This window comes from Anabrus simplex, chromosome 1, assembly GCF_040414725.1.
Source record: "Anabrus simplex isolate iqAnaSimp1 chromosome 1, ASM4041472v1, whole genome shotgun sequence".
Classification (NCBI taxonomy): domain Eukaryota; kingdom Metazoa; phylum Arthropoda; class Insecta; order Orthoptera; family Tettigoniidae; genus Anabrus; species Anabrus simplex.
Window position 1 is genome coordinate 898,311,677 of NC_090265.1, and position 26,478 is coordinate 898,338,154.

Genomic DNA, 26,478 nt, shown 5'->3' on the forward strand with positions numbered 1-26,478 from the left:
ATTTTTCTCCTTCTAATGGTTAGTAACATACTTCGTTCTTCTCCAACTCTTCGTAATACCTCCTCATTCCTTACCCGGTCTTCCCATTTCACTCGTTCTATTCTCCTCCATACCCACATCTCTAGTGTCTCCAATCTTCTCTCATCTTTCTTTCTCAATGTCCAAGTCTCTGCGCCATACAGCGCTATGCTCCAAATGTAACACTTAGCAAGTCTTTTCCTCAAATCTTTGTTTATTGGTCCACAAAATAATTTTGATTTTTTCCTAAAGCCTTCTTTTATTATGGCAATTCTTTTCTTAATTTCTGTTGTGCAATACATATCATCTCTGATCATACTTCCCAAATACTTGAAGTTACCGACTTGCTCTATTTCTTCTCCTCCTATACTAATATGACAACTTCTACCATTACCTCCAATTATCATACTTTTGGTCGTCTTCTTATTAATTCTCATTCCATATTCTTCTAGTTTCATGTTGAGTTTATCTAACATTTCTATCATTTCATGTTCGCTTTCTCCCATCACAACCATATCATCTGCAAATCTTATACATTCTACTCTCCTACCTCCAACACAAACTCCACTATTTCCATTAAAACTTTCATTGATTATTTCTTCAAGATAGATGTTGAACAGTGTCGGTGATAAAGAGCAGCCCTGTCTTACTCCTCTTCCTAATTCAGTTTCTTCACTCAACTCATCTCCTATTCTCACTCTTGCTCTCTGGTTTATATACAAATTCTTTATTAGCCTTCTATCCCTCCAATCAACTCCATGTTTCTTCAGGATTGTCATCAATTTGTCCCATCTGACACAGTCAAAAGCCTTCTCAAGGTCAATAAATACAGGAAGATAGGACTCCCTCAAACAATGTACAGGTTACAGTAGGTGTACAAGAGGGAGGGGAAGGAAAGGGGGGAACCGTAGAAGACAGGTGGTCTAATGTTCTAAGGGGAAGGAGATTGCAGGACAAGGGCTCTATTCAGGATCAGAACTCAGGACAGGTGTCTGAGAAATTGGTACGAGCCACCCCAGCTAGAGCAACAGAGGGAAGATGAGGAACAGGGAACTGTTGCCGAGATGTGTGGAAGTAGGAGGAAGGGAAAAGGTAGGAAAGGAATATGTAGAGTAGAGGATAGGAAAAGACAGGTGGAACAGGGTCATGGAAGGAAGAGAAGGGAGGAGGAAGTAGCTTCTGCAGCTATCAGGAAAGATAGGGCTGACCAGGAGGGGAGGGGTTCAAAGGAGGTGGGTAGGGTTGAGGCTCTGGTCATGGGAGATTCCATCATTAGACACGTGGGGAAAGTGTGTGGAGGAAAGGGAACCAGGGTAGAGTGTTATCCAGGAATTAGGTTGAGGCAAATGCTAAAAAAGTAGAAGAGAAGGAGGAGGGGAAGGAGAAGATGGTAGTTTTTCACGTTGGTACCAACAACGTAAGGCAAGCTAATATAAGTACCGACATAGTTGGGGATGTGTGGGATCTGGTAAATGCAGCACGGGTGAAGTTTAAGAAAGCGGAAATTGTTTCCGTGGAATACTGTGTAGGAGGGATACTGACTGGAGGGTGATTAGGGATTTAAATGAGACTATGAAGTGGGTGTGTGGGAAACTGGGAGTGAAATTTCTAGATCCTAATGGGTGGGTAGGAGATGGGGATCTGCACTCTGATGGCCTTCACTTAAATCGCAGTGGTACGTATAAGTTATGAAATTTGTTTAGAAGGGTAATAGGGAGGTACATTCTGGGAAATAGTGTTGTCTAGGGAGCGGTGATGAGGGTACAGAGATCTGGAAGTCGAGTAGGGATGGCATAAAAATGTTAGTATTGTAAAGAAAGGAATAGAATTAAGTAACTTAATAGATATATATTTACCAGATATTGTAAAAGGAGTTGAATCATGGCTGAGAAATGATATAATGGATGCAGAAATTTTCTCACAGAACTGGAGTGTGTATCGTAGAGATAGGATAGGAATGGTGGGAGGGGGAATATTCATTCTGTTGAAAGAAGAATTTATAAGCTACGAAAAAGGTGAGAAACACGAAATTCTAGGTGTAAGGCTCATTTCTAAAGATAATAGGCAACTTGATGTCTTTGGACTGTTCAGACCGGGAAAGGGTAGCACTGACACGGATTCAGAATTATTTGATAAGATAATCAGCTATGTAGAAAACGACATGGAAAGGAATGTGATTGTAGCAGGAGATCTTAATTTACCAAATGCCAATTGGGAAGGAAATGCGAACGACAGGAAGCATGACCAACAAATGGCAAATAAGCTAATATGGGAAGGACAGCTGATTCAGAAAGTGACAGAACCAACTAGAGGGAAAAATATCCTGGATTGGTGCTGATGAAACCAGATGAGCTCTATAGAAAAACCAAAGTAATAGATGGTATTAGTGATCACGAAGCCTTTTTTGTTGTAGTTAAAAATAAATGTGATAGAAAGGAAGGTTTTAAAAGTAGGACTATTAGGCAGTACCATATGGCTGATGAAGCTGGCATGAGGAAGTTTTTAAAAAGTAATTATGATCGGTGGAAAACGGTAAATAAATGTAAAACAAACTCTGGGATGGGTTTAAAGCAATTGTTGAGGAATGTGAAAACAGGTTTGTACCTCCAAGGGTGGTAACGAATGGTAAAGACCCACCTTATTATAATAGAGAAATAAAGAGACTAAGAAGGAGGTGCAGATTGGAAAGAAATAGGATTAGAAATGGCTGTGGAAGTAAGGAGAAATTGAAGGAACTTACTAGGAAATTGAATCTAGCAAAGAAGGCAGCTAAGATGGCAAGCATAATTGGCAGTCATACAAATTTTAGTGAAAAATAGAAGGGTATGTATAGGTATTTTCAGGCAAAAACAGGTTCCAAGAAGGACATTCCAGGAATCATTAATGAACAAGGAGAGTGTGTATGTGAGGATTTTCAAAAGGCAGAAGTATTTAGTCAGCAGTATGTAAAGATTGTTGGTAACAAGGAAAATGTCCAGATAGAGGAGGTGACTAATGCTAAAGAAGTATTAAAATATACTAAAGATAATGGGTTGGGATATAGTACCATATCTGAAGTACTTATTTGATTGTTTGGTTGAAGGAGCTATACCAAATGAATGGGGATTTGCTATAGTAGCCCCTGTATATAAAGGAAAGTGTTATAGACATAAAGCTGAAAATTACAGGCCAGTAAGTTTGACATGCATTGCATGTAAGCTTTTGGAAAGCATTCTTTCTGATTACAATAGACATGTTTGCGATATTAATAACTGGTTCGATAGAATGCAATTTGGTTTTAGGAAAGGTTATTCCACTGAATCTCAACTTGTAGGATTCCAGCAAGATATAGCATATGGTTTGGATTCTGGGGGTAAAATGGACTGTATCGCGATTGACCTGTCTAAAGCATTTGATAGGGTGGATCATGGAAGACTACTGGCAAAAATGAGTGCAATTGGACTAGACAAAAGAGTGACCAAATGGGTTGCTATATTTCTAGAAAATAGATCTCAGAGAATTAGAGTAGGTGAAGCTTTATCTGACCCTGTAATAATTAAGAGGGGAATTCCTCAAGGCAGTATTTTTGGACCTTTATGTTTTCTTATATATATAAATGATTTGAGTAAAGGAGTGGAATCAGAGGTAAGGCTTTTCGTGGATGATGTTATTCTCTATAGAGTAATAAATAAGTTACAAGGTTGTGAGCAACTGCAATGTGACCTCGATAATGTTGTGAGATGGACAGTAGGCGATGGTATGATGATAAACGGTGTTAAAAAGTGAGGTTGTGAGTTTCACAAATAGGAAAAGTCCTCTGAGTTTTAATTACTGAGTTGATGGGTGAAAGTTCCTTTTGGGAATCATTGTAAGTATCTGGGGTGTTAATATAAGGAAGGATCTTTGTTGGGGTAATCACATAAATGGGATTGTAAATAAAGGACAGGGATCTCTGCACATGGTTATGAGGGTGTTTAGGGGTTGTAGTAAGGATGTAAAGGAGAGGGCTTGGGGTTGTAGTAAGGATGTAAAGGAGAGGGCTTATATGTCTCTGGTGAGACCCTGAATTGAGTATGGTTCCAGTGTATGGGACCCTCACCAGGATTACTTGATTCAAGAACTGGACAAAATCCAAAGAAAAGGAGCTGGATTTGTTCTGGGTGATTTCTGACAAAAGAGTGGCGTTACAAAAATGTTGCAAAGTTTGGGCTGGGAAGAACTGGGAGAAAGGAGACGAGCTGCTCGACTGAGTAGTATGTTCCGAGCTGTCAGCGGAGAAATGGCGTGGAATGACATTAGTAGACGAGTAAGTTTGAGTGGCGCCTTTAAAAGTAGGAAAGATCATAATATGAAGGTAAAGTTGGAATACAAGAGGACAAATTTTGGCAAATATTCATTTATAGGAAGGGGAGTTAGGGATTGGAATAACTTACCAAGGGAGATGTTCAATAAATTTCCAATGTCATTGAAATCATTTAAGAGAAGGCTAAGAAAACAACAGATAGGGAATCTGCCACCTGGGCGACTGCCTTAAATGCAGATCAGTATTGATTGATAATTTGGGGATATTAGGTTACGTAATGTTTATTATGTGCTGACACGTTTTGATCCTGCAACCAGGATCGCCTTCAGAGCAGTAACAGATAATGTATTGGTTACTGTCACTCCATACTAACCAGACTGAAGATAGAGAGACCCTGTTAGAAATATAGTTCATTCCAGGGCCTCCAAAGTCAAGAAGAAAGATGTTGACGAGTTAACTATGGAGAGTAGCCATGATCTACTCAGTATATAGCTGTCACCTTTGTTAAAATTATTCAGGTGTTTAGCAATTTCTGTCGCCTCACGAATGTTTCTAAGTATAAAACGTTTCTCTTTATAAATGACAGAAGTTGCTTCAAAAATGATTTGATGGTCATTATGCATGGCATGTTCTGCCACAGTAGACTTCTCTAGCTGGCAAAGACATAAGTGCCTGCGATGTTGTTTAACCCTGATTACTACCTTCCTACATGTTTAGCCAACATAAACCGATCCACAGGTGCTTTCTGCCACTTAATCGAATAATGAATCATTATGTTAAAAATTCATGTTAGGCTTCTTTCTTAGTTTCTGGTCAATGGCGGACATAATTTATGATGAATTATTTGCAAACCTCGAATGGAATCAAAAACTTGTTTACATTTGATTGGTCATTTATTTTCTGCACGTCAGTATGAAAAATTAAAGGTTCAAATTCAGATTGAAACAAAAGACTCAGTTTTGGTAAACCGAAATAATAAATTCTATGGTGAATACAGAAGTGAGCGTTATCAGAGTTTTGGAAATCTAAGATAACAACAAAAGTAACTTACGTTGGCGAATACGTACCTAAGGGTAGTACCGTATATGATTGCCAAAATTCAAGCAATAAGTTTTCCCAAGGAAGACAGTAATATTACTCCCCGACAGTTATTACAGTCTGTTCGATTACCTTTCTTAAATATTGGATCTATAAGACTATCTCTGAAATTAGAAGGCATTTCTTCATTGTTCCAAATTTTAACAATCAATTCGTGTACTTGTCTTACGTATTCCTCACCACCTTTTATGAGGTGTTCCGCAGGTATACCATCAAGACCAGTGGCCTTGAATAACTCTCTAATAATTGTCATTCTTTATTTACTCTTTTTGTTGTTCAATTAATGGATAACACCCACATAAAATAACAGTTTTCCTTTTCTCAGTAATGTCTTGTGTATTTATAGAAGTGTTACACTGAAATTTTCACAACTGTTCTAATTTTTTATCCTTAATCTGTAATTTTAAGGAGTTTTTATGGTATTATGATCAGTTATGTAACAGTTTGTATTATCTTTGCAGTAAATTTTAGTGTTGAGTTTGAGTATGTTTTTCATTTGATTGAAGTTGTCTTTTCTTCTTTTTTTTTTTTTTTTCCTATCGCAGATGTTGAAAGTTCGACGCACCCTGACAGAAATTCTTTTGGAGGTAACAACTGAGGAAATGGAAGCTGTTGCCCATGAAGTGTTAAATAAGGCTAGAGCGAAAGGTACATCCTCCAACCATACTTGTAAAACTGAGAACAGTTTCTTAAAGCAGTTATTTCAACATTTGGCCTCCTAATGTTGAAAATCAGTATGCTGGAAATGGGATTAATGACAAGTGCATTTTCTTAAACTTTTGTGGAATTGCAAAGGGAACTTTCCATGTTTTTTTTTTTCTTTCTTTGTATACAGATATGTTTGATTATTTATTTATTATTAAAAGTTTACATGTGTGACCTCTCTTGGGTAATATTGAGATGATTTGTTTATTATATGGTAGACCTTTGTGAACTTACGTAATGCAGTCCCAATCTTCTTATTTCAGGGTTGGCAGAGTTAGACAAATAGCTATCAAAATTTGTTTTAACCACATTTTTTTTTCCTTTTTTTTTCTGTCTACTCTGAGCATTAATAGAAATCAAAATGGTCAAAACTCTCTTTAGCGGAAGTTGTATTTTGGAATATTCCATCTGTGGGCCCTATGGAAAATGGACATTTTGGTATAGGGAACTAAAATCAGTTTAGAGTTTTAATACCAGTTTCATTTTTAGCAGTAGTTTAATAGGTTGGATCAGAATGTTAATGATTGTAATAATAATAAATAATAATAATAATAATAATAATAATAATAACAGGAAGTGGGTAGAAGTTGTAGACATATCTGAGGATAATGAAACACCACCAGTTTACTTGTTGTTGTTTATGAGATTCATCATTTTTATATATTATTACATCTAAGAAACAGATAATCATAGAAATTATATTTCTTGCAATACTTGGATCTTTATAAAGTTAGTGATAAATAGGATATTATCTATTCCCCATTTACTTAATGTCTTTGAAAACTTTAGATGGTTGAAAAGATGTATTATTGATCATAAAAATATGTACCAGTACCATTACCATGTAAACAATCACTGAAACTTGAATAGTCATAGCTTCAGAGGGAAAAATGTGAGAAAAATTGTGTTGAGATTGCGGATGTTTTTTTTTTTTTTTATGGTACTTTTTCTATTCACATTTATATCCCTGCCCTCCTCTACCTATGCACCCACGTCTCCTCAGGGATGTGATAGCCAAGAGACATCATCAATGGCTTGTCACATAATTGTGACCATGATTCAAATTGTGGCTGATGCTTGTAGAATTTTTGAAAATAAGTTATGTCCCTATAGTTCAGATTTCAATTAAACCTGGAGATCCCCTTGGCTATGATCATAGTGTAAACAATCACTCCAAGCTTGTTTGCTTTGAGATCCTCCATCCTATTTATCTTCCATCCTTCCATGAAAATCTTTAATTAATTACCCCTCTTCATAATCATGGGGCCTCTTCTGTTTTCTTTATGAAAGTGAAGCATCCACTGCTGTTTTCTTCAACATTTATGGACTACAAATTGGAGGTTTTTATTACCTCACTGTCTGATCATAATTATCTGGTTAGTATATGATTCTGCTGTATATACAGCATTTCAGGAATGATGGATCAGCTAGGTATATATAATTATGGACGTGATATTCGAAATTTAATTGAAGGGAACTCTGGAGAACTTGATGAAAATAGGTGAATTATTAGAGAATTCAAGATAGAGTATGGAAACCAGGTGGAGGATATAACTTGGATGCATTTTCGGTCACCGTATGGTATCTACTATCAAACAAAAAATATGTGCAGCTGTGACCTAGTTAAATAATAAAAATAAATAGAGGCAACAGAAAAACACAGTTTCTGAAAAATGCTACGGAAGATGACAAGGGGTAGAATGGGAATACAATAAATGCAGAAAGAAATAATTCATTGAAGAAAGAATGATAAACTATGGATGTATAAATAATAGGAATGAAAGCCCAGTGTTGATCCAGAGTGGGGCCTGTTTAAGAACAGCAGAAAGAAGAGAGATTTGGTCTGGATCACAGTGACGAATGAGGAGTGGTTGAAAGATAGAGAAATATGAAAGTGGGGGCTTATTTGCCTTGGCTCAGCTGTATTTGGATAATATATGATGATGATGATGATGATTTTTATTATTATTATTATTATTATTATTATTATTATTATTATTATTATTATTATTATTATTATTATTATTATTATTATTATTATTATTATTATTATAGTTAATGTCACAGCTTCTGAAATAGGATAGGTTTATTAGGTTGGGTTATACAACCCACACAGCATATATACATTGACCAGCTAACAAAGTGGTCATTTGAAAAGAGCTCTAATATTGGGACATAATCAACTCTAATACATCCTGTATTGCATTTGAAGATTTTTTTCAAGTAATTATGTTGTTTTGAGGACTTTTCATGGCTGTATTACTATTTCACTCTTTGATCTTCAGTGGTGCTGGAGGTTTGTTGTTGTCCTATTCCTAAGATAGGAGGTTGCTGCGGTTGGTGGCATTTGAGGATTTTTCAGTGTAACAGCTCCGTTTCTTAGTCACTTTACACATTTAGAAGTTTTGTAGGAAAAAATTCTGAGGTTTAATGAATTTTATACCTTCTAAGGCTATATGGTGATTTCTTCTTAGTTATTCAACACACTATCATCTTCTGAAATTAGAATATTAAAGAAATAACGTTATTAGATTTTTCAGTTAACCTAAGAGGAGACATGTGAAAGAACTCTCATTGCTGAAAAACTTTGCAAAGAAGGACCTTGCTCTACTTCAGAAATAAACTAGTAGTATGATACAATAGTTCTGCATGTTAACTTCTGTGGGTTAACTTTTGCAAGGGTATTGTGTATCATTAATGGTGATTACACTGCCAGGCTTATGTCGTAATGGTCCATCTTTTCAATACTATATTATGCAATGCTTACATTACATTTTTAATCTAGGAACTAGTTTTGAACTTGGCTTGCCTGCATCAGCCTTAATACAGTGGAACCTCGATTATCCATTCCCAGAAACTATGTTTTCCTGGATTATTCATTCAAATTATATGGTCCTGGGAACATTCTAATTAAATCATATTGTAAAAATCCTGCATTTTCCGTTCCTCGAAGAAACGATTTCCCGGATCAGCCGTCCAGAAATTTCAGTTCCATGAATGCTAAATCCTCGATCAAGCGTTTTTCGAGAAAAAGTCCCTCATGAAAGGATGGCTACAACATACCTATGGATTTTGACATTAACGTCCCGTCATTGCGATAATTAGAGCAAGTGCTGTACTGGAAATTGTTTGCGGATCCTCGTCAATTATAAAGCTGAGTGACCACAACTATTGGAAGAAGGCAGAGCATATTTTGACAGCTCTACTTGAAGACAGAACGAGTTTCGTCCAATGTTCGTACTTATAAAACGTCTACATTATGTCCTGGGTTAGATGTTTATTTTTGACTTTTTTCTATCGTATTGCTGAACAGGTTTTCGGCACTTTCCAAAGGGCACTATATAATATAGTCACTGGACTTTCAGACAGGAATCGAAATTGCTCCTCCTTAACATGAATCTAGTACCTTTAATATGATCGGATACGATTGCTTTCTCGAGACCAGAAGAGATGTTACACTTTACATATATAAGGCCATTACTGTTTTGGTCCTAATATAAGATGGGGATTTTCACGTTTTTATGTTAGTGTTCTTATAAAAACAGCATTCGTTATATTTGTGCAGCATAACATTTAAGAAGTTCGTATCATTTCCCACTCTCACTGGCTTGTGCAGTGAGCGCGCTTTCCAGCTCAGCTTTAGGTCACAAAAAAACAGAAATTTCTGGAGTTTTGATGGGTTTATTTTCTCTTCCCAATCTGCTTATGATTAGTGACGGCCAGAATTGAATATTTAATGCATTGGAGAACTTTTGAGAATAGATACTTACATTCAAAACCTAATTCTCGAGTCAACATAACCTTTGAACATCACTGTAGGCCTAATTTACACGGTACAAGATTTCCAGAAACTTACTACAAATAGTATACCTGTGACCAAATTACAATGGAATATTTTTAAAAAAGGGGGATTTCACCGTCAAGCTGGGCGCTTTCGTATCTGATGTGCTTTTTTTTTAATTAGATTAGGCTCTAATTTTTACAGTATCATCATAGACACCTACTATGGGGTGGGGAGGTCTCACAAAGAACAAAAATGATCCTATACAAGTCATATTCCACTCCCATCCTTACATATTCTCTGGAAACGTGCACACTAACATCAAAGGATTGTAGTACGATTCAAGCCTGTGAGATGAAATTTCTTAGAACTGCCCTCCAAAAGACAAGACTTGATCATGTGCAAAATTATGAGATCCGGTCTAACCTAGGTCTAAATTAATCGATGGAGGAAAGACTTAGGTCATTTAGACTTAAATAGTTTGAGCATGTTAAACGAATGAATAGCACAAGGTTACCATGTGCTTATTTGGAAAAGAGAATAACAGGTAGAAGACCAAGAAGATGATCGATGGACCAACTGAGGGAAGACTTGGAGAGAAGAGGATGGAATTGGAAATCTGTCATGGACAACAAAATCTTTTTGAATAGGTAACTTTGGAAGACTCTTGTTTTCAAACACCCTACCCGGCTCGCTGGAAGGGCAAACTGATGATGATGATGATGAAGAATTACTTGCGATCAATTGTTTGTTTGGCTTGGCGTCATTTGTTAGGTATTTCGATGAGCTTGGCTGTTCATAAAGTTGCTGACATGAAAGAAGTTTTCAAAGGAAACTGACAAAGTTTTCCCGGTAAAAGTAAATGTACAGTATCAAGATTTGTAACTCACGTAATTAATGTTTGTAGTCGGCCGCCCAGTCTAGCTTGCCTGCTTCTCATCCATAGGCCCTGGGTTCAGTTCCTGGCCACATCAGGCATTTGTACCTAGATATGAGGGCTGGTTCGAGGTCCACAAGCTTACGCGATTACCGTTGAGGAGCTATCTAACGGTGAGAAGGCGATCCCGGTGTAGAGAGGCAAGAATAACGGTCGAGAGACAAAGCATCACCTCGTAATCTGCAGAACTTCGGGCTGAGCAGCGGTCACTTGGTAGGCCAAGGTTCATTATGGCTGTAGTTAGCTTGTTTTAGCAGTGTTTGTTAGATTATAATTATACGCATTTAATTGTTTTGATATTTAGCCAAATTGTTGATGGTTTTTAATTCATTCCCGGATTTTCCGTTTTTCCGTGTCTTACGTTTTATTCCCGGAGTCCCCCCAAAAATGGAGAATCAAGGTTCCACTGTGCAAAACTGTACAAACACATCTAATGACTAAAACAAATGTATAAACATACCCAAATGACATTAAAACTTGTTAAAAGCATCTGGGATGAACTATGTACACAACACGTAAATTATGATGAAATTAAAATCAGGCTCTAAAATTCTTAGATGCGTTACATCATGTTACAATGTTTCATTAGTGGTTATTGTTAAAATATCATGAAATTGTTGAAAAGTTCCTTTGTTGGAAATTGTCAATGGTGAATAAAGGACGGCACACGAAGATATTATTAAATAGTTGGCACGTTCTTAGATTGCAGCTAGTAGAAATTCGCAGTTTATTGCGGTGTTCATGAAGTTAACCTGAATAAATAATAGTTATAAACTAAAAGGAGAGAGAGTGCTAATCAAATGGCACAGGTTATATGAGACTTACCTTTCGTTGCGGCATGTGCATGTGGCACCTACTGTTGTGTGCCTCATACTAACGGGGAGATTGTGAGATTCAAAACAGAGAGAGGGTGGGGAAAGGAGAGAAGATAGGGCAGGAAAAGGAAAGGGGAGAGAGGGGAATGGGGATTAAGGCGGGTATACAATAATAAAGTTTTATTATGAATCCACCTGTTCAATACATTATAATGTTGTTACTTTATTATTGTATATCAACAGATTTCAATACGGATTAAAACATGAGATTATTCACTTGCGATTAAGGCTGGACCGAAGGATGTGGGGAAAACAGATGGCTGCTGAGAAAAGGTGCTGCAGATAGTATGAAAAATTGAATTACAACTTTTTGGTTCGACATTTCTAAAAACAGGAATTAGAAGGTCAAGCAGGATATTTGGCTTTTCTGAAATATCATTAAGATTATAATTTGGGTTAAAATATTGATCTATATGTATGAAGCAGCTTTCTATAATGTTAAGAAGGGTCCTTTGTTGATGATTTTGATAATTTCCATATCTTGTTTTATGTCTGTGAATTTGTGATTTTAGTCATGCATAAACTACCCCACAGCCGAAAATTTATTGTACTTCAGGACATTAATGTGTTCTGAGTAACTTATATTAAAGCTCCTCCCTGTCTGTCTAACGTAAGAAGAATTACAACTGTTGCAAATAATCCTGTACACTCCTGATTTTGAAAAACTGTTGAACTTGTTTATGGATGTGGCATTATGTAAGACTTCTGCATTCCTATTATTGGTTTTGAAAACTACTTTTATATTGTGCTTTTTAAAGATGTTGGTGACTTTGTAAATTTGGTCATTGAATTTTTTTATCAAGGTAGTTGAGGGGCGATATATTTATTGATTATGCTTTCAATTAAGAAACTGTTGTATCCGTTCGATTTAGCAATATTACGAATAGTGTTCAACTCATTTTGAGGTCTCTTTTTGACATTGGAACATTGAATGCTCGGAATGAATGGAACTTTCGTCATCATTCAATGATACCTTAGACAAATTTATGATCGGAGGGTGAAATTGTACGCTGCTCGTTTGTGAATTTGAGGGTGTGAAGAATCTTGATGGATTGTAGTGACTGTTTGGATAGGTTTTCTGAAAATCTTGTATCTTAACACATTGCTGACCGGATGCTTGAGCTTGTCACATACCCTGTGACCGGACATTTTTCTACTGAGCATACTAGAGTGCACATGGTTATACAAATGTACATAAATATTAAACTAGTCAAGATTTTATCTTTATAGTTGTAAATATCTCAGTGGATATGTCGTTATAAAACCATCTTCAGCGTCAATTCCTAATACATAATCACTGTTTACATCGTTGTCATCAGAGTCACTTGAATAAATTGAGCACACTATTTAAATTACGGGATGTAGGGGTTTGAATACCACTTCCACTATCACTCTCACATTTAGTTTCCACTAATTCACAATCACTATGTCTATCTGAACGATCATCGGCATACAATTCTTCTAAAATATCGTCAGCTAACACTGTATTACGTGAGCGTTCCATCTTATCATTGACTAAACCGGCAGAAAGGAAGTAGACGTTTCAAAACTAAATCAAAGAATAAAAGAAAGGTTGTGAATAAAAGAAAAATGGCAGTTATTTACTATTTATTCTAATTGGATGTATGGCTTTTCAGGCGTTTGCTCTATTAACCAGCATTTCGTCTTAGGTCTGACACTAGACTCGTCAGAGTGGGATGTGTCAGACCCTACCCACTGATGCTGGGGTGTATGCAGGTGAACTTATCAGAAGCCTCTTATGTGGCACAGTCTGATAACTGCATACGGGAGATCAAACTCCACAATGGAATTGATGCCAGCCTAGCAATTCCAAATGGTAATACTAAATATGTGGAGTTCGATCTCCCGTATGCAGTTATCAGACTGTGCCACATAAGAGGCTTCTGATAAGTTCACCTGCATACACCCCAGCATCAGTGGGTAGGGTCTGACACATCCCACTCTGACGAGTCTAGTGTCAGACCTAAGACGAAATGCTGGTTAATAGAGCAAACGCCTGAAAAGCCATACATCCAATTTTTGATCTGATTTTTGATATGCTCTATTGGTGGAAAAATATCTAATTCCCTTCATGGGAATTTAGTATTACCATATTTATTCTACTCAATGTGCAAGTCCTAAATGGTTCAATATATGGTCAAGAGATTTCTCGGGGCCTATCACCCATGAGTTAAGGAGCCTGGGTGCCTGATAATAAATAGTTAAGGTTAAAAAATTAAATTTTCTGTCCAATTTTGGATTCAAGTGTGAATTTTATATGCGGATCAATGTTATTTAGATTAATGAGAGTGGTAGCAGTGTCTGTTATGCTCTGTGGTGTCAACTGCATATCTTGCCTAGAAAAGGGTATTGTCAAAATTATTACAGTCGAACCTCCCTTCTATGGACACCGTCGGTTCTGAGGAAAAATGTCTGTTACGAGAGGTGTCTGCTAAAACAAGTCTGTAAAAATGATCGAACATTTTAACAGCAAAGAACATCCACCTTAAATTTAAGCATACATATTTTTATTATTCTAAGTCATTTCTGTGTTAGTATTTCATAGAGAGTTATTACAAGTGATTTTACATCATTTACAAACATTACAGCTTCGTGAAGTAATCGTGAAGCTTCGTCTGTGTAAATTTAGCACATGTTTTCTTAACTGCGATATTCTCAAAAACAGAATAAAGTCTGTTAAATGGTTCCATAGTGTTCTCGCCGTACTCACGGTCCAGCGTGACACACAAATTCTTTATCTGTTTAAGCATATTTAGTCCCTGCTTCATTGCCAGAACTTCTTGTTCTTGTTCCACGTCACCGTCACTTTTCGTTCCTGATTCGGGCTCTGTAAAACGATAACAAGTTTTATTCAAAATGGTCCTTTTGTACTACTGATGAAGGCTGCTATGGATAGCTAGAAATATTTACGAAGTGCAGTGAATTAAATTAAAGCTGAATATTTAGCTTAAAAGAATTAAAAGCTGTCTATCACAAGAAGAAAATGAATGAGGAGTTGAGGTGCAAACAAACATGGACCTTACGATACGTGCAACACACAATTACTGTATAACTTGATAACACAGAAAGCTTACCTTAAAGTGCGTCGTGGAGTCGGGACTGCCAGTCGCCCTCAAGATCGTCACAGCAAGGAATATTCTTTTCTTCGGGTTCAATATCATACGTCAGTCCAGCTGTCGTTGCGAAAGTCTGAAGTTCATCATATTCATTTCGAACCTTTACCTCTGCTTGTTCTTCAGTTGTAGAATTAGCGATGCCCCATTTTGCAGAGCATTTCCTGATTGTGGTTTTGCTGACTGCATTCTAGGCTGCCTTTGTCCACGAAACTGCACCACCAACACTGGTCTTCTTCATCAAATCAAAAGCTGAGTCTGCTTCATTCATGTGTGCCACTAACGACTGTAAAACCCGATAGTTTAATTTGAATGCTTGAATGATTCCTTGATCCATTGGCTGAAGATGAGAAGTGGTTTTGGGTGGAAGAAACAAGAGTTTTACATTTGAAAGCTGTATTTCTGGATGACACATAGCATTATCTAGCAATAAGATCACGTTATGGTTTCTGGCCTTCATTTTGGAATCCAAAGTTAGGAGCCAATTCTCGAATATTGCGGACGTCATCCATGCCTTTTTATTTGCATGCCATTCGACACCAAGACAATTTAAGTCCATGTTTTTAAAGCACCTGGGTCTCAAGGATTTACCGATTATTAGAGGATTTTCCTTTTCACCAAGTCCGTTACAACAAAACATGATGGTGATTTTGTCTTTTGACATTTTCCCACCCTTGCAACTTACATTCGGCAAAGTTAATGACTTCTTCATGCTCACCCTATAGAACAGACCAGTTTCATCAACATTCAAAATGTCTTTCAGTTCGTAACTATTCAAAATGTCTGGTAACCTATCTTTCCAATCCGCTACTTCAGTCGCAGACACATCACCACCTTCACCTCAGACTTTTTTGAAACTAACGTTATGACGTTTTCTAAAACAATCTAACCAACCATTGCTAGCTACAAAATTCTCAACTTTCAGACTATTTGCGATTTCTCGAGCTTTTTCTTGTAACATTGGTCCACTCGCACACAGTTTCTTCACTTGAGCACACTTGAACCACTCATATACCGCAATGTTCACTTCTAAAAAAGTTACTCCCGCTTTCTTTTCACTCCGCGATTTCTAGTTTCCTCCCACACCTTTAATATTTCAGTTCTATTCTTCACAGTAGTGTTTATTTGAGTTTTCCCGCAGTTTAAGTTTTCGGCAAGCTTTCTCACTGAAAGTCCCTTGTCACTTTCTATAATCACATTTCTTCTTGCCTTGAGATCTAAACACGATCGTCCCTTGTTACTCATGTTTAACAGACAACTGAAATGGTACGGTATTTCTGTCTCACTAATTAGTGCCTGTACCTACTGTCTTTTCCTTCTCAAGTTTACTACCTGAGCTCGACCTTATCAGCGACAATCCGAGTTATGAATAGAATGATGCAAGAAGGGAAGCAAATCCCCAAATAACTTATGAGTCAACAGTCTCTGGCAGCATTTCTAGGCAATAGAATTCTCGGAATAGGCCTATACACCACTAGGTAGAACTGCATTCCGATGTACCTCGAAATAGTACAAACATTTAAAAGGGATTTCCTTATGTCTGAAGAACGATTTTAAAAGAAAGAGTGACGTGGTCCGGCGTAATAAATTGTCCTGCAACATGTTAAGTGTCCGCTTAAGTTTAGTGGACGGGACAAGTGGCGATGTCCGCTGTCCGGAGTTCGAGGTGTCCGCTTAAATAAGGCCAGTTTAACACTTGTCTTAGTTAAAATAAAATCGGTTCCGAGGAAAATTGTCCGTATAGTGAGGTGTCCTCTGAATAAGGGTGTCCGTTAGGGCAGGTTCAACTGTATTATCAATTTTGGTCTGTTCCAAAAAATCCAAGTAAATCTCGGCCAAAATACCCAAGGCCAGCAATCCCATAGCCAATCCTTCTTGTTGATAAATAAATATGATGTATTCTTGAGTATCTGCTTAAGTTGGATTCTTTTATCAAAAGTGAAATAATTGTTTAACTAATTTAAGCTTAGACATGAAATCCTGTATTTCCAATATACTTAGGTCGCTGTATTACTTAAATTGTTTTGAATGATGGGGGATACCTTGGAAATTTGTATATTAGGATACATGTTTACAACATGAATGAATGAAGAGAATGATTGGATTGAATATCAGACATTTTTAACTTGTCGAGCTGGTTAGACCTGGGGTACTAATTAGTTTAATTTTTTCTTGATCTGTCAAAAAGTATGATGTATTCTCGAGTGTATGCTTAAATTATGTTGGATTCTCGGGGTAGGGTCCTTCTTTGAAAATAAGCTCTCTTTAAAAAATTTATTTGTTTTGCTTATATATTCATTTTTATCCATTATAATGGTAGTGTTACATCTGTTTTCTTAGTGTTAAGATTATCATTAATCTTCTTTTTGAGAGCATGTATTTGTTTTGGTATAAGAATCGAATCCTTGTAGCTATTGTTGTTCTGAGCAGTAAGGGGTGAATTAGGGGAATTAATATTATTTTTTGGGTTAAGAATGTTGTTTAATTTTATTTTTTCTTCCTGTTTTTTCAGCTGGCAATTGGATAATGGCTAATTCTGTTTCTACTGTTATAGTGATGGCTGTATTCAGTGTTAAAATTAGGCCAATTGTATTTAGGACCCCTGGCTAAAATGAAACTTTCATCATCATTTAATGATACCTTGAACAAATTTATGATCGGAGGGTGAAATTAGTTGGGCATTTTAGTATTTTTGCTGGTTTCTTTAACATAGCTGTTGAGTTTAGAGTTCACATATTCAGCTTTTTCTCCAGGGTTTGTTGTTTCTTGGATAATGCAATAAATAATCTATTGTTGTGGGGTAGTGCGGAACCACGATTCATTGCTGAACATAACGCGATGCCATTCATCAGCAGTCCATGCTTCCCAGTTACGGCACCACTCCGAACGCAGCCTACATATGGGACGGTAATTCCCTAGTATGGCTGCTGCTAGTGTCCGACCAACGAATGGTGCGGGATGTCCAGAATGTTGCAGGGAGTCTATTACTTGTTCTCGGATGGCAGATGCAGGTGTGAAGGGGTTATGATGTGCTTGGTTCACAATACGGCAATTCTCCCTTGTGGTGATCAGACGTGGTTGACCGGAACCTTGACGACGAGTATGCTGGCCCTCACCCACCTATGCAGTCCAACATCGGGCCACTGTCTTATCTGAATGCCCCACAAATCTGGGTATTGTACGATTCGAACAGCCGGCCAAATGAAAATCCACAGTGTGGCCCCTTTCAAACTCTTGTCGGGTGCTGATGAGTGGTGGTGGTGGTGGTGATTATTGTTTTAAGAGGAAGTACAACTAGGCAACCATCCTCTGCTGATGAGTACTCACATGAGTACGTGGCATCTCCGTGTCCTTCATAGTGATCACTCAACATCTGACGCTTGTCACGCCCCTTATATACCCGACCAGACCTGCTAACAACACTAAACACGAACAGTACTAATGCACTCTGGTGCCCGTTCTACCTGCCGCAGAGAATTGTAATTCTAATGATTTACATACCCTCCGATGATGTGTACGTGTACGAAGTTACATTGACGTCCAACCATTTCTTCTGGGTGCTTCCATTGTTTTCAGGCATTGTATATCTACCTTGAAATTATGTCTATCTTTAGAAATATCTAGTATTTCCTGGTAAACGTTGAGTCTTTGTTCATTATTTTATCAGTGGCTGGTATACCAACATGAGGATGTAATAACGTTAAGAGTTAGCAAAGGTCTTTGAATACCGTGAATATGCCACTTTCAGCATGTCCCTTGCCTGCTTGATTGTGTACGTGTCTGGGAACTGTGGTGGCAGTCCACTCAGCTGATATATCCTGACGATGTACCATCATAATATGATTAAGTTTTGTCATCAACTAGAATGAAGTGGTCTCCATCATCAAGTCTGTTGGGCCTTTCAATAGCATCTCTTAAACATACCAGTGACCAGTGTGAGTGGTGTGGAATGGGAGTCCACCACCCATTCCTTATTCCAGCCCAAAATACAACACTTCTTCTGCAAATGAATAGACACCCTTAATGTGATCATATTGCTGGTTTCATCCAAAGTTACTCTGTATCCTCAATGCCAGGTGTCAAACCAATCCTGGTCTCATTATGGAACATCACATTTCTCCATTCATTAACGGTCCAGTGTAAATGAGCAAGGGCCCCTTATTCTGATGAGCTAATTTCTCTTGGTGCAAAGCAGAGCACTTATCAACCTTCTGCAAAGCAGAGCACCTATTCAACCTTCTGCAGCAGAGACAAACCAAGGCTAGTATAGAACAGGTTGTCTTGTCCTGCGCACATGCGTAATCACTCTCACCTTTGATGACATATTCACAAGATCTGCTGACAGTCTCAAGTCCAGCTGACAACTTGTGCAATAATATTGACAGTTGTTTCATGACTGAAGTCAGTCTGTAATTGCCCCAGGTTCCAGTGTAGTTTACCAGTTTTTTGTTGTGTGTTATTCAAGTGTCATATGCTTTAGGAATAAGGAAGTCTTCATTAACTGTTATGTGGAGTACTGTTTGTATATACAGGATGTGTGTTGTGAAATATCAAGTAAGATCGTATGCTTATTAATTTATTTTTCAGTAATTTGCAATGGCAGGAACGAGATGTATTGTGGCTTTGTGTACAAGCAGTCTCATAACAAAGCAAAATTCTAAAAGTCAACATACAAATGCCACACGCTCCTGAAAGATATTTTAACTAGACAAAAATGGGTTCAGTGTTCCAGAAGAGATATGGCTTGGAATCCTAGAACTTCGTTCATATACTCTGAATATTTACTCTGATAGACTATGAGAGGGACCGAACAGTAGAACTGTTGAAATGAATTTGTAAGAAAACTGAAATAGACCGCTGTGCTTTCACAGTTAGGTATATCTAATAAAAAAGAGAGCAAACGAAAGAACTGTAGGTCATCTTTTAGAAAACATGTCCATAATCTAAGATGTACGTGATTATGCTCAAGCTCTAACAGAAGAAAATGTAATTGAGGTGGTCAGGAGGGAGAATTAATATCTATGGTAAAACATTTTAAAGCTAGAGAAAAAACATACCCACGATAGGAGGGAAATCAACAGACTAAGAAGGGAAATTCTTAAACGTAAAAGAATTGATGAAACTAGATTGTTTAAAAGAGTTCATGAAATACTTTGCACAGTCTTCACCGAAAATCAAATATTCTTCTTCCTGTGAAGAAGAAAGTTCAATGGACAGACAAATATCTTAAGCATTACATCGTTGCTCTTTGTCAGAGCTGTCTACACTGAAAACAAATCCTCTGTGGACATGGGCTATAGAATCCTCCCAAGATTTTTTAATTTTGACTGTTGCTGGTTCATCCCTTAGCAGTAAATTAAACAATACTGTTCTACTCTTTGATGAGATGAAAGTAAAATGGTTATTTTTGAAGAAGATGAAGTTATCTGCCTGCATTCATATCTGTAGGTAATAATGGTTTGGGGACTTTTGCACAGTGGAAGTTACCTCCTGGTTTTGATGTGGAAATGAACAGTGGCCTTTGAAATGTTGTACTCACATTTGTAATGTATGTATGTTTAGTCCTCAGCCCTAAGGCTGGTTGGATCCTCAACAGCTCTGCCATCAGCTGTCATAGATGGCTTAGGCATCACTGAAGAGCGTACTAAGGAATTGAGGATTGAGGTAGTTTCCCGTTGCTTTCATCACCGAGCCAGAAGTTGCTATTACATATCAGTCTGCCAAGCCTTCTGAAATGCATGCATCAACCGACCCTATGAGCAACATTTTCACACCATTCATAGCAGGGACTGGCTGCATAAGGAATGGCATTATTAGTATCGCTCATACCTCCGTCACTTTCATATTTTCAAAGCCAAGGATAAGACTGGGACAGGTCAATAAAAGTAATAATAATTATTAAAAAGGTGATGGAAGTGCAAATTCAAGGAAGGAGAGGCCGTGGACGACCACGATTGAGATGGAAGGACACAATCCAACGCAGTATTAGGGAAAGAAACCTGGACAGGGGGACAGTGTTGGAGGAGTGGTGGAAAGACCGATGAAAGTGAAGAGGAACCATATTTGCCCCCACCCGGCTACAGCTGGATAATGGGAAAAGATGATGATGATGATGATGATGATAATAATAAATTTTTTTTAAAGGAAAGATCGGTTACAGAAAATTTACTATAGTCAACAGAGGGCAACTACAAGAGAGGTCACATTTATTTAGGTACTCGTTATAAAATGCCCGAAAAATGAAAAATCTTAAGGTTTTTAGCAGTTTGCAGGTATATGCTCACAAACAACGAGCATATTAATTAATTAGGGTCTCATAATTTCTTGCATTTTCCTTACAGAACTTGACAACATTTGAGGTATCTGTTACTTGTTACTTTTCTATCTCTTGATTCGTGTTTTATGTTTCACTGAAAATACTTCTAAATTTTGTTCAGAGTTTCTCCTCTGTGCTAGCAAGTAAATCGTTTAAGAGCCTCTGAACATGACGTCTGTCAATCGACAACACGCTGTTATTAGATAAAATTTGTCAGATTTCTGCTGCTGTCATAACTTTACTAATTGGACATAATTCTCCGGTAAAAGGTTGTAACAGGTTGAATGTTACTATTGTATATTTGTTGCTGTATATTTGTCGCTTTTAGTTTGTGCCTTTATACCCATAATTTCATCGGTGGCTGAAATACGTAATCGGCTATGTGATTGCCTTTACTGTCATGGAAAGTTGCCACTCTGTCGCCCAGCCATGGTCTGATTGATGTCGCACAGCACTGCTGGTCTTATGGGAACGAGGCAACTAATTCTCTACTAGCCATATTGGTTGCCTGCAAATGACAATTTCAAGGAATCGCAATTCGGAGGCACCTATCCTGGAATTGCGTGGCAACTGCTTTGAGTGATGTGCCACTTGATAACATCTTGCTGTGCATAGCCTGCCAAAAGGTGAGCAACTATTGGAATTCTATGGAATTCTTGTATTAGTCTACATGACGTCTGTTCACAATAATACAGTGACAATGAACCCTGCAGGAGTGCACATCATTTGCAAACATTGTCTGCTGTCAGAGGTCTGATAGTATTCTGATTTAGGTAGCTTGGTGAAAGGGGCCTGTTAATTATCAGAATTTGCTTTATGGAATTATTCCAAATTTATGAGAGTTGTGTTTGGCACCATGACTGAAGTAGGAAATATTCCAGAAGATAAGTAGCCTAATAAGAATCCTTTTTGAATGCTTTAATATTCATTTACTGTTTATAGTAAATTTTATGCATTTATAAAGTACTTGATTGTTGATAGCATGCCTTCCCAGGAAATTGGTCTCTTCTCAAGTGAATATGGACTGTGTAATTAGCAATGATGCAATGATAGATGCAATGACAAGGACAGCCCGAATACAGCTGGAAAAAGAGGTAGATGTAAAATGGAGGGTTAGAAGACCTAGAATGCATTGAACAGATGTGATCTAGACCGATATTGCAATCGAGGGAAGGCCACTAGATGATGTCATGAAGAACAAGACATACATGAATAGAGGAGAGAGGAAGGGGCTTATCAACAGGACTTGGGAAGTCCGGCTCCATGGCTGGTCTTTGGTCACAGGCGTCCCGGGTTTGATTCCTGGCAGGGTCTGGAATTTTAACCATCATTGGCTAATTTCGCTGGCACGGGGACTGGGAGTATGTGTTGTCTTCATCATCATTTCATCTTCATCACTACGTGCAGGTCGCCTACGGGCGTCATATCAAAATACCTGCACCTGGCGAGCCGAACATGTCCTCAGACACTCCCGGCACTAAAAGCTATACGCCATTTCACTTCAGTGCTCTGGAAACTGAACTGTAAACAGGTGATGATGAGGTAGAGTGATGCTCTGAAATGTTATTGAAGAGGTGCCAAATTGACATCAGCGTTTGGGAGGATGTAGCATCTGATCAGCGGATGTGGTGATGTATTGTCCATATGGGCCCACAAGAGCAGCAATGATGGCATGAGTCCAATAAAAAAGGTATCAAAAAGAACGAGAAAATTGGCAACGTTAATGCATTCAGAAGACAATCGTTATACTTGCCAGCAAGTCTATTATAACGGTGATGATGTCTTGGCATTCATAGACTACAGTAGAGTCTCGTTAATCCGAACTAATTGGGACCGGAGTCTGTTCGGATTACAAAATTTTCGTATTAACCGGAAAATATTTTCTAATAATAATGTTATTATTACCGAGCTCGATAGCTGCAGTCGCTTAAGTGCGGCCAGTATCCAGTATTCGGGAGATAGTAGGTTCGAACCCCACTGTCGGCAGCCCTGAAAATGGTTTTCCGTGATTTCCCATTTTCACACCAGGCAAATGCTGGGGCTGTACCTTAATTAAGGCCACGGCCGCTTCCTTCCCACTCCTAGCCCTTTCCTGTCCCATCATCACCGTAAGACCTATTTGTGTCAGTGCGACGTAAAACAACTAGCAAAAAAAAAAAGTTATTATTTTTACTTCCTGCTAACTACTTTTACGGTTTCTGGAGACGCCTCGGTGGCGGGATTTTCTCCCGCGGGAGTTATTTTACGTGTCAGTAAATCTACTTACATGAGGCTGATGTATTTGAGCTCCTTCAAATACCAACGGACTGAGCCAGGATCGAACCTGCCAAGTTGGAGTCAGAAGGCCTGCGCCTCAACCGTCTGAGGAAAATAGTTTCTACAATACAGTACAGTACATACTGTAATTTGAAGTGTCCATTCTTTAGCAGTTACATTAATAAAATACTGTATAAAATTACAGTAGGGTAGTTAAGAACCCGTAGAGGAGAAAACGACTAAAACTAGGTTAAAACTTGTCTCCTAAAACTGCTAAAATACGGTAACGGGTTACATTTTTGCATTGTTCCCGGGATGCGAAGACTGCTTGTGATGTTTATTTAATAGTTCTGCCGCTCTCTCAGTGGTAGGTCTGCAGAACCCTAACCCGTGACTCACTGATTGATGTTTAAGAGATGCTGGTTTAACACTCCACCTTCAAGTAGGTTCCAATTACTACGACAAAAGAAACGAACAGACTTTGTAAAGATAAACGACCAGTGATTGATGGTTTATGATGTGTAATTATGTTTACATTTATTCTAGTAAAATATGACTAATAAAATGCAAGTAAATCTTCATTCTATAATATGTTCTTTCATTTTAATAAGGAGATTTAAAAAAAATAAAAATTGAATATTTCAGTTTGGATTAACGGGGTTCGGATTAACAGGACTCTAGTGTATTATAGTTTAAATTTAATCCATGACTACAGTATGTGGGAAGTATGTTTTAGTTTAAAAAACTTTCTCTGATGTTACTTGTCAGCTGTACATCTTCTTTCTACAAACATCTGTACTTATAAAACAAGTATTGCTCCAGTAAATGCTGCCTGCATTGGTTCAAGGCATGATCTAAGACAAGGTGGACTTTATTAATATGTATGAAAGTAGGTAGATTAGTTATGTTTCAGTTTATTAGTTCCTTGAAAACTATAATAAGAAAATAACATAGACCTAGGACAAGTCTTTTTTATATTCCAAATTTGCACAGAAACTTCACTGGTGAAACATGAAATGCGAACACCAGTAAGACATTAGTTTAGTGGAATGCAATTTAAGCTAAGCAATTTTCTAGGTAACATATTCTTTTGATTAAAGTTCCCAGGTCACAGGTTCAAGTAAGCACAAGATGACGTGACATGGTGGTACATTATTAACCGCTTTAGTTACCGCGATTTTGAATGCAAACACGCATGTATTGTGTCGTACAGGTGCCATATGTCTCTTTGTGGGTTGGAATTCCAAGTCTGTTGCACCTGGTCAGTCGAATCAGTTATGGTTGGTGCTGGTATTGGATGATGTTGGATTTGTCATGCAATAATGTCCCATACATGCTCGATGGGCGAAAGGTCTGATGATCTCACAGGCCAAGGCAGCGCGTCAACATTCTGGAGAACATGTTGGGCGACAACAGCGGTATGAGGACGAGCGTTATCCTTTTGGTAGGTAAACACCCCTTTGAATACTATGAATGAATAACAGCACAAATGGTTCAATCACCAGCCTGACGTACAAATCCGCTGTCAAGGTTCTTGGGATAACGAGAGTGCTCCTGCTGTCAAAGGAAATTGTTCCCCAAACCAGAACTCCAGCTGTAGGTCCAATGTGTCGATGCCACAGACAGCTTGGTTCCCAGCGCTCACCTGGCCTCCTTACCAACCCACGGTTATTATTGGCACTAAGTTAGAAATGGCTCTCATCTGAGAACACAGGAGATCTCCAGTTTGCCCTCCAGTGAGCTCTAGCTAGACATCACTGAAGTTGAAGATGGCAATGATTCGGAATGAGTGGCATGAACATCGCAGGATATCTTGACACAGAGCTGTCGCTCAAGTAATCGATTTCTTAATGTTCGCAGTTTCATTCTAGTGCCACTGAAGCTCTAATGGCTGCTGCAAATGCAGTACGATCCACCACAGCTATGCGGGGAATACAGCCGGACTGCAGACTGCCGTGAGATAGTGCCTAACCGTGACCATTGTTGCAAAAACCGTTGCACTCTGAATACATCCCTGCCAAGTCTTTCTGCAGTATCGCTGAAGAATATCCACCTTCTAGTAGCCCTATTACATGACCTCATTCAAACAGAATAAGCTGCTGATACTGCCTTCTTTGTTTCCTTAAAAGGCATGTTTTACTCACACCTACCTCACAACGTAAACACTGGACGATGACTAACGCTCACAAAATGTACAGCGCATATTTAAAGCAAACTTGCTTTGCAATCTCGAGGTGCAACTAGCACTACTCTTTGTCAACAAACATGCAAATTTGAATAGGCGTCATCTTTCAGATTTGCAAACACGCCTGCCGAATTTAGTTTATGTAGCAGAATACTTTCTTGATATTGGGATTTCATTTTCTGCGAGTTTGTTTTGCAGTGCAGTTGAATTAACTTTGGATGAAGTAGTTGGCCTCTAAATTCTTACTCCCTTTTTATTTTAGATTTCTTATCAATCTTTTCACCAGTCTTATTGTAATTGAATATTAGCTGTACTTAAACTTTCAGATTTTTGACATTTCAGATATTTATCTTGAGAGTAAATTGAAACATGTGAGATTGCTGTATTCATTGTGTGCTGCAATGGTTGAAGAAGACAATTGAATATTTTTCTTTTGCTATCAATGTCGGCATTAATGGAATAATACACCTTGAAGGATATTTATTGTTGCCCTGTTTTTTCTATGCACAGTACAGTACTTGAATATTCATCTCCCAGTCAAACTTCTTTTACTTTTACCTGAATTAGAAGCGAAGATCTGTATCACTTGATTTCATTAATCAGGTGAGAATCGGAGATCTACATTATATAACATAATATGTCTTACTAACAAGATATAATTAGGTCAGTAGATTTTGTTTTGATGGTCAAGATTTTTAAAAAAGTGTTGTAAATTGCTAAGCATCTGCTTCTTAAAGAAATGTATTGTTATTGTGCAAGTTTTAATCAGTGCTTTTGTCTTAGAAGTACATGGATCATATTGGGTATTTTATAGCCCTATAACAGTTTTTGTGGTAATATAATTGTTAATGCGAACATTAAAAATAGAGATGAATGACTTACCTGTAAGAA

General features: G+C 37.8%; 1 protein-coding gene across 3 annotated transcripts in view; it reads left to right on the forward strand.

The window, feature by feature from the left end:
- LOC136857726 (arginine/serine-rich protein PNISR) overlaps positions 1 to 26,478 on the forward strand; it is a 248,435-nt gene that overhangs the window by 156,484 nt on the left and 65,473 nt on the right. For all 3 annotated transcript variants that reach the window (XM_067136603.2, XM_067136602.2, XM_067136605.2), the window contains exon 8: positions 5,944 to 6,046. In XM_067136603.2, coding sequence (XP_066992704.2) covers positions 5,944 to 6,046 — 103 coding nt within the window. The remainder of the gene's footprint in view (positions 1 to 5,943; positions 6,047 to 26,478) is intronic.